General features: G+C 37.8%; 1 protein-coding gene and 1 pseudogene across 1 annotated transcript in view; both read right to left on the reverse strand.

Annotated features, from left to right (window-relative positions):
* Positions 1-3,757: 3,757 nt before the first annotated feature.
* On the reverse strand, positions 3,758-7,477 carry LOC127432296 (protocadherin alpha-3-like; annotated as a pseudogene).
* A 291-nt stretch (positions 7,478-7,768) lies between these two features.
* Positions 7,769-9,536, reverse strand: part of LOC127433014 (protocadherin alpha-2-like) — a 2,476-nt gene continuing 708 nt past the window's right edge. The window contains exon 1 of the mRNA XM_051684618.1: positions 7,769-9,536. This exon is cut by the window's right edge and continues 708 nt beyond it. Within this exon, the coding sequence (XP_051540578.1) occupies positions 7,769-9,536 (1,768 nt within the window).

Here is a 9,536-nt window from a genome sequence, read left to right on the forward strand (position 1 = left end):
ACAATCATGGGGAAGACTGCTGATCTGACAGTTGTCCAGAAGACAATCATTGACACCCTTCACAAGGAGGGTAAGCCACAAACATTCATTGCCAAAGAAGCTGGCTGTTCACAGAGTGCTGTATCCAAGCATGTTAACAGAAAGTTGAGTGGAAGGAAAAAGTGTGGAAGAAAAAGATGCACAACCAACCGAGAGAACCGCAGCCTTATGAGGACTGTCAAGCAAAATCGATTCAAGAATTTGGGTGAACTTCACAAGGAATGGACTGAGGCTGGGGTCAAGGCATCAAGAGCCACCACACACAGACGTGTCAAGGAATTTGGCTACAGTTGTCGTATTCCTCTTGTTAAGCCACTCCTGAACCACAGACAATGTCAGAGGTCTCTTACCTGGGCTAAGGAGAAGAAGAACTGGACTGTTGCCCAGTGTTCCAAAGTCCTCTTTTCAGATGAGAGCAAGTTTTGTATTTCATTTGGAAACCAAGGTCCTAGAGTCTGGAGGAAGGGTGGAGAAGCTCATAGCCCAAGTTGCTTGAAGTCCAGTGTTATGTTTCCACAGTCTGTGATGATTTGGGGTGCAATGTCATCTGCTGGTGTTGGTCCATTGTGTTTTTTGAAAACCAAAGTCACTGCACTCGTTTACCAAGAAATTTTGGAGCACTTCATGCTTCCTTCTGCTGACCAGCTTTTTAAAGATGCTGATTTCATTTTCCAGCAGGATTTGGCACCTGCCCACACTGCCAAAAGCACCAAAAGTTGGTTAAATGACCATGGTGTTGGTGTGCTTGACTGGCCAGCAAACTCACCAGACCTGAACCCCATAGAGAATCTATGGGGTATTGTCAAGAGGAAAATGTGAAACAAGAGACCAAAAAATGCAGATGAGCTGAAGGCCACTGTCAAAGAAACCTGGGCTTCCATACCACCTCAGCAGTGCCACAAACTGATCACCTCCATGCCATGCCGAATTGAGGCAGTAATTAAAGCAAAAGGAGCCCCTACCAAGTATTGAGTACATATACAGTAAATGAACATACTTTCCAGAAGGCCAACAATTCACTAAAAATGTTTTTTTTATTGGTCTTATGATGTATTCTAATTTTTTGAGATAGTGAATTGGTGGGTTTTTGTTAAATGTGAGCCAAAATCATCACAATTAAAAGAACCAAAGACTTAAACTACTTCAGTCTGTGTGCATTGAATTTATTTAATACACGAGTTTCACAATTTGAGTTGAATTACTGAAATAAATGAACTTTTCCACGACATTCTAATTTACTGAGATGCACCTGTACACAACTAGTTTTGCATCATGTTCATGTGTCGATGTCTAGGAGATATAAAGGGATTGTCAAACATAAATGTGATGTGCTGCATACAGTTTGTCTGCATACAGGTGCGCTGCCCCAGATGACATCTGCCTTTTAACGGATGATCAAAAATAACCTGACAAAGATGTAATACTTGGAAAATAATATTCTTGGTTTAGTCTCTAAAATAAACTCTAGTGATTCTAGGGTTATAGTGATGATAATGCTCACGAATGATAAACTCGTTTGGAGAGCAGCAGGGGAAATTTAGTACAGCTGCTGGGATGAAAGTACCTGAAACATTGACAGCTCAAATCTATAAAATCCAAAAATATACACATAATTTCCACTACAAAAGACAAAAATGCTGAATGTCACATTTGAAACTCTACAAAGAATATTAAATGGGAACTTGAGAAACACAGTTTCACTCATGTAGAGTAAAATGCCAAGGAGCCACTATTCCATCATTCAAGCTCAGGATAGAGAACAAGAAAGGAACGAACAAGAACAAGAGGGTGAATTAAAACAATATAAATGGATATAGATTCAAATAATAGTTCATGCAAAAAATGTATTCACCCTTATGTCATTCCCATATGACTATATTTCTTCCTTGAAACACAAAAGATTTGTTATGCAGAATGTTAGGATAGAGGGATCCAGCAACACTTGCGGTAAAAAAGACTTTAATTGAATAAATAAACCAATGCATATCAGCACGTAGGCCTTCATCATTCTAACCTAATGAAGGCCTATGTGCTGAAACATGTTGGTTTATTTTATTTATTCAATTAAAGTCTTATTTACTGCAAGTGTTGCTGGATTCCTCTACTCTATCCTTGCTGATTTAAATCCATGCACCATGTGAGTGGGTAAAGTTGCGCCAGATCTACTTTTTGTAGGCAGAATGTTAGGGACAGATAACCTCAGTCACCACTCACTTTCCTGATATGGGGGGTGGAAAAAAAGCAAAGTAAATGATGATTGAGGCTGTCACAGAAAGTCGTACAGGTTTCGAATGACATGAGGATGAATAAATGATGACAGAACTTGTATTTCTAAGGCCATAGTCGCAACTTCAGCCTCTCACTCATAGACTCTGCAGTATCTCTCCCTTATTAATGCACTGAGTGAGAGGGGGCTTGAGAAGTCTCAGTATAATGCAGGAGGGACTGCAGCACTCCAGCAGCCCAGAGACTCACAGACTTTTAATCCATCTATCTCAGTCAGCCAGCTGCGGAAAGCAGAACTCAGGACTGACCCAATTGCACAGAAATTTACACAGGCCTGTAGTCAGTCAAGGACTTGAGGAAAAAAAAGACTTGGGGCACAATGAGACTAAGCTACTACACTGAGAAAGATGGAGAAAGGGACACAGTCAGAAAAGGAAGCATGAAAATTCTGAGACTAGTTCTTCTGACTGTGTATGTGTTGATAGCATAAATGCATGAACATCACTACATTCATTGTGAGAATGTAATGCAAGTGCAAAAACAAAGAATTTACTGACTCTTTTATTTCTACATTCTACTCAGGCTGTTATAGAAAGTAAGTCTAAGTCTGGAATTATTTTACTTCTACATGCAAACTCTATGAAACCCTTCAATAATATACCAACTCAAATCTATTATCAGGGCTGAAGGCAGTTAGTGAAGATTATTAGAGATAATTTAAATTCTCTTTGAAGATTGAGCAGCATCAAAGCTGTTGAAATTGCTTGCTTCTGCAACTACTGTTAATGTCATTAAAGAGTTATAACTAAAACAGATTTCTTTGATTAATTAATAATCAAATCATTAAAGACTGAGTTCGAAACGACAGCAGAATTGCCATTAAACTGTTGGAGAGGCTGAATGGCAGTGAGGTGGCGCTGTCCAGCACTGCTGGTGCTGAAACCACAATGCACAGAATATTAGTGGAGGATACTATCGGGCAAGAGTGGCGGTAATAATCAACACAGGAAAAAGGAAAAACAAAAAAAACAACAAAAAAAAACACCTCTTGTCCCTCTGATGTTTAGATTATATTTATTTATTTATTTATTATTATTATTTTATCTTATTTGGGGCGGAGGGTTAAAAGGGCAAATATTTGTTAACTCGGATAGAACAGACTGCTGTGCTGCATGTTACAACAAACGTGCATGATTTTGGCTACATTTTAGCATGATACTAAAAAGCACAGTATAAAGTAGAATAAATTAGTGAGGCACCCAAGCTAGGTGGATCAGTATATTTGTTATGAACAATGTTCAAAGTTGGCTCGCTTCGACTGATCCAATCACATTTTTTAATTAAGTTTTATTTAAAAGAAAAAAAGAAAAAAAACTATTATCATGCTCCATCAATATTCAATGAAAATAATTGGGGTTTTTATGTTTGTTTGTTTTTTAATCTGATACACTTTGCGACCAGAAAATGGGCACATGTTCCTTAAGAGGTGCCTTTAGCCCCGTTGTACTCTAACTACCAACTATTAACACAAATAAAAATAATTCATGATTAACACCATATGTCTAGTCATATTTTCATTACTTTATAAACTTAAATATGTCAAAATAATGGTTGCAGGTTCTGAAATAGTCCTCACCTTCCCTGTGGTAAGAAGAGTTTGGAGGCATGTTAAACTGTCCTCTCCATTAATGCTGATCAATTCTGCGTCTGCTGGTGGAAACGGCGATGGGAAAACCACCATGTCGCTCTTTATTGTGTCTGAGCTAAAACAAACGTCATATTGTTGTGTGGATTTAGAGTAGGACCAGCTCCCATCTGGATGTGTGTTGATCACTGGAGCGCCGTACCTGCTGAAACCACCGTCTGTCCTGGAGCATTTAACAGCTATAAAACCCATGAGACTCAGTAAAAAGATGACGGACACTGAGACAATAGCGATTAGCAGATACAGATTCAAATTTGAAAAACTCTCCTCTTTTACTGGGACTTGTCTAAGCAAAGTCTTCATGTCATCTATACTCTCAACAACCACAACATCCATAGACATAGTTGCTGAGAGTGATGGCTCTCCATTATCAGACACTGTAATAATAAGAGGATGAGTTTTTAAGTCATTGTCACTCATTCGTCTCTTAGCCCGTATTTCTCCAGTGCTGGTTCCGATTCGGTAAAGATTAGTTCCTTTGGGTTCATTAAGGTGATAAGACAGAAGTGCGTTATATCCAGAGTCTCCATCAACAGCTCTGATCTTGGCCACAAAGTATCCCGCTTCAGCAGAGTAAGGAATGTTCTCTGTATTAACTGATCCGGGTTCAGAATAAAGAGGCAAACAAAAAAACAGGGCTGTTATCATTTTCATCGAAAATAAACATATTTAAAGTCGCGTTACTACTTAGAGGAGGGACACCGGAGTCAATGGCCTGAACATGGAAACTGAGAATGTTCTGTTCTTCAACACTGAAAGACTGTAAGTTATTCAACTGACCTGTCAATGAGTTAAAACTAACAAAATCCATGCCTGTTGCTTTGTCCACAATGGAATAAGAAATGTCGGCGTTTTCATTTGAATCTCAATCAACTGCTGATACCGTGTGAATGAGGGTTCCCGGGCGGGGGGGGTGTTTTCTTTCACGAACACGTTTGTGCTTTTATCGTTAAATTGCGGAGCATTATCGTTCACATTTAAAACCTAAACATAAAGCACACTGGTGCTGGAAAGAGATGGGGTTCCCTCATCTACAGCTATGAGTGTAGCATTACACTTAGATATGTTTTCCCTGTCGAGCTGGCCTTCTAAAACGACAGAGTAATAATTTTTGTACGAAGACACGAGTTTGGAAGGCAAGTCTCCGAGCAACGTACAGCTCACTTTCCCATTCATTCCGCCATCCTTGTCGGAAACTGTTGTGAGAGTCACAGCAGTGCAGTCGCGAAGTTATCACTATGCCCGGTGCGTTATCATTAACATCTATAATTTCGACTAATAGGCCTACTTTGCAATTAGCCGTCATTGGAGAAAGACCCTTATCATGGGCCTCCACTCTGAGTACATAAAAAGCTCTGTTCTCAAAATCAATAATTCATTTTACTTCAGTCTCCCCTGTATCGGGTCTGTTTGCAAATATACACTGTAAAAAATTAAAGAAAATAAAAAAATTTAAAAAATCTGTTGTTTTTACAAAAAATACAACAATAAATAAATAAATAAATAAACTGGCAGCTGTGTTTGCCAGAATAATTATGTAAAATGTACAGTAAAAATGTAAACATCTTTACAGAACAACCTGTACATTTAACCGTTTAAAACTGTTGCAATTTATATGACCACGCACCAGAGACCATTTATATGGCACTGTAAAAATAATTTTTTTTTTTAATTAAAATATTTTTTTTTTTACATTTACAGTCAAAACACGTCATAAACTTGATATTAACCTTCTGAAACTGTAAAAATCTGCTTTTTACTTTATAAGGTATTGTTAATCACCGTAAAAATCTACAGAAGGGCACAAGATGACATGAAGTGCTCCAACAGTGGCTCTTCCAGGAGCAATGACATGTAGAGACAGTGCTTAATGTCACTCACACAAACAACATCAGGGTAACATATGTCAAACTTAAATAATTCATTAAACATTAACTTAACTATATTTAAATATAAAACAGAACACACCAAAGCACATGATGTTAAAAAAAAAAAAAAAAAAAAGAAGAAACATAACTATTCCCATAAAATATAAAGAAATATGAAGGGTCATGCAGGGAATTGTGCAACGCCCGATTAATGTTTTGTACTGTAATTTTAACAATAATTTACAGTAAAAAGTACATGTACTCTCTTGTTAAACAATTAAAATTTTTACCATAAATTATACAGGAACATCATACTTTTTACCTCTAAAAAATTTTATTTTTACAAAATGTTATTGTAAAAACGATTGTATTGTCTTTTAAAATATATTACAATTTTTACTGTATATTTTGCCGTTAATACTTGTTAATCAATGAACATTTTTTAGCATTTTTTACAGTCTTTTACCGTTAAGATTACAGACATTTTTGACAGTGTATCGAGATTATTTTCCTGACCATGCCTGCTAAATACATATGTTACCTCACCGTTTAGACCTTCATCCATGTCGGTAACATTCATTTTAATTATCTTCTTTCCTTGTGGTGTGTTCTCTGTCACACGGACCTTATAAGGTGGACAGCTAAACACTAGAGCGTTATCGTTGATATCTCAAATATTTACTCTAATTTGTAATGTGCCAGATCTAGACGGCTTAACTCCATCGAAAGCGGTCGAGACAAGTCGATTGACCTTTTCTCTGTCTAAAGCTTGGCAGCAGAGCAGCAGACATGCCATGCTGACCACCCGAATATATGTCTAATGAAAACTGTTTATTAGGACTAAGTTTATAGCTTTTCACAGAGAACTGTCCAGCATCTGCATCCAGTGCACTAATCAATGAAAATGTGGCAACCGGCTGCACTGACACAGTAATATTCAAAACCTGTGTTTTCACAGTGAACATGGGTGAGCTGTCATTTACGTCAAGAACATTAACGATCACTTGGTGCAGAATGAGAAGGTGGTTTACTATCGGCTCTAAATTCAAGGCGCAGGGCGGAGTATTAGGACACAGCTGCTCGCGAGCGTCCAATTTCAGATTCACGTCAAAATACCTCGTCCTCAAAAAAAGAAAATATAATTTAATGTAGGCCTAATATATGTCACCCCAGAGCTTTATAGTCTACAAAACACTGATAGGTTATACCCTATTTAGAGTGCTATTGAGCAACTGTCTACATGCCTTCAGCATGCAATGAGTCAGCACACTATAAAGTGAATTCTTGTATTATTTATTTGAATACTATTAGGGCCCATTAAAAAAAAAAAAAAAATAATAAAAAAATATTTTATATATATATATATATATATTGTTTATTCTTTATTCTTGAACACGTATGAAAAAAATTGTTTACTCTAGAACTCATATGTATTGAAAGGTATTGAGAGGTTTATTTTTTTCTGTTCACCCATACTGTGCATTAAGGAAACACGCGTCTAATGCAGTTGTAGTACATCACAATAGGGGAGACCAGACTAGTTGTCACATTTTTAACTCCAGTGAATATTTCTCAGGGCAGGTTTATTTTTTTAAGTCAACTGGCTACAAAAAAAAAACCTATTAAACCTCCTCGTCATTATTGCCCACAAAAAAACAAAAACAAAAAACACACACACACACAAAAAAAATAGATGGTTCATTTAACACACTTTCACCTTTTGTGACAACATGCTCTTATAGCAGGGCAAGTTGTCTCATTATATGGGGTAAGTTGTCACTATGAAACTTGCCATTAAACAAGTGGCATAGATTTCATGTGAACACTGGGGGGCACATCCACCCTTACCCTCCATCAAAACTACCAAAAGAAAATATATGCCTTTCAAACGTGCAGTATGTTGATGTTTTCAAACTTTAAGATTTAAGTTTTATCTTACCTTGAAAGAACTTGGAAGTGTTGGAGTCTGATTAAAATCATCTCCTTCATTAATGCTGATTAGTTCTGCATCTACTGGCAGAAATGGCGAGGGGAAAACTACTACATCACTCTTTATAGTGTCTGAGCTAAAACACACATCATATTGTTGTGTGGATTTAGAGAAGGACCAGCTCCCATCTGGATGTGTGTTGATCACTGGAGCGCTGTATCCGCTGAAACCACCGTCTGTCCTGAAGCATTTAATAGCTATAAAACCCATGAGACTCAGTAAAAAGATGACTGACACTGAGACAATAGCGATTAGCAGATACAGATTCAGATCTGAAAAACTGTCTTCCTTAACTGGAACTGGACTGAGAGATGTCTTTATGTCATCTACACTCTCAACAACCACAACATCCATAGACATAGTTGCTGAGAGTGATGGCTCTCCATTATCAGACACTGTTATAATAAGAGGATGAGTTTTGAAGTCATTGTCACTCATTCGCCTCCTGGTCCTTATTTCTCCAGTGCTGGTTCCGATTCGGAAAAGATTAGTTCCTTTGGGTTCAGTTAGGTGATAAGACAGAAGTGCGTTATATCCAGAGTCAGTATCTACAGCTCTGATCTTTGCTACAAAGTAACCCGCTTCAGCAGAATAGGGAATGTTCTCTGTATTAACTGATCCGGGTTCAGCGTATGGTGGCAAAATAACTGGACTGTTATCATTCTCATCGAGGATAAAAATGTTTACAGTCACATTACTGCTCAGAGGAGGAACGCCAGAGTCCGTTGCCAGAACTTGAAACTGGAATCTTTTTGTTTCTTCACAATTAAATGATTGCAAACTGAATATTTCACCACTTAATGAGTTTATATTTAGCATTGTTGTTACAGGGACATTGGAACTGGAACTCTCGAACAATGAATATGAAAGTGCACTGTTCTCACCAGCATCTAAATCAACAGCTACCACTTTTGTCACAAGACCACCAGGTTGACCATTCTCACTCAGATAAGCGTTAATAACGGATGCAGGGAAGTGTGGGCAGTTGTCATTAACATCAGAAATATGTACGGTTATAACATTGCTACTGGAAAGGGATGGTGTTCCTTCATCTATAGCTGTAATAGTGATAATATACACAGAAACATTCTCTCTGTCCAGAGGTCTATCTACCACTAGAGAATAATGGTTGCTATACGACGACTCCAGTTTAAAAGGTAACAAGTCCTTCAGAGCACAGTGTACAATGCCATTTTTACCTCCATCTTTATCAGAGACAGTAACTAAAGCAACTACAGTTCCTGACTTAGTGTCCTCTCTCACACTTTCTAACAGTGGTGTCATAATTATCTCTGGCACATTGTCATTTTCATCCATAACTTCTATTAAAACTTTACATTGTGTGCTCTTTGGAGGACTACCTTTGTCTCTCGTTTGAACGCGCAATTCAATAGCAGGATTTATCTCATAGTCTATTTGGCCCTTAACAACAATATCCCCAGTTTCAGGAATCACAGTGAATAGACTCTGCTTTTTTATGTGTCCATGTTCAGCTACTGAGTAAAGCATCTCACTGTTTGTGCCCTCATCCAAATCAGTAGCAGTCAAAGAGGCGACTTTTGTGCCGACAGGAACATTTTCTCTCACCTTGATCTTGTACAAAGGTTTACTGAAGACAGGCCAGTTGTCATTTATATCCAATACATTAACAATAACACTTAATGTTCCTGTCATTGCAGGCTTTCCCCCGTCGGCAGCTGTCAGTACA

The sequence above is a fragment of the Myxocyprinus asiaticus genome, chromosome 42, assembly GCF_019703515.2.
Source record: "Myxocyprinus asiaticus isolate MX2 ecotype Aquarium Trade chromosome 42, UBuf_Myxa_2, whole genome shotgun sequence".
Lineage (NCBI taxonomy): Eukaryota > Metazoa > Chordata > Actinopteri > Cypriniformes > Catostomidae > Myxocyprinus > Myxocyprinus asiaticus.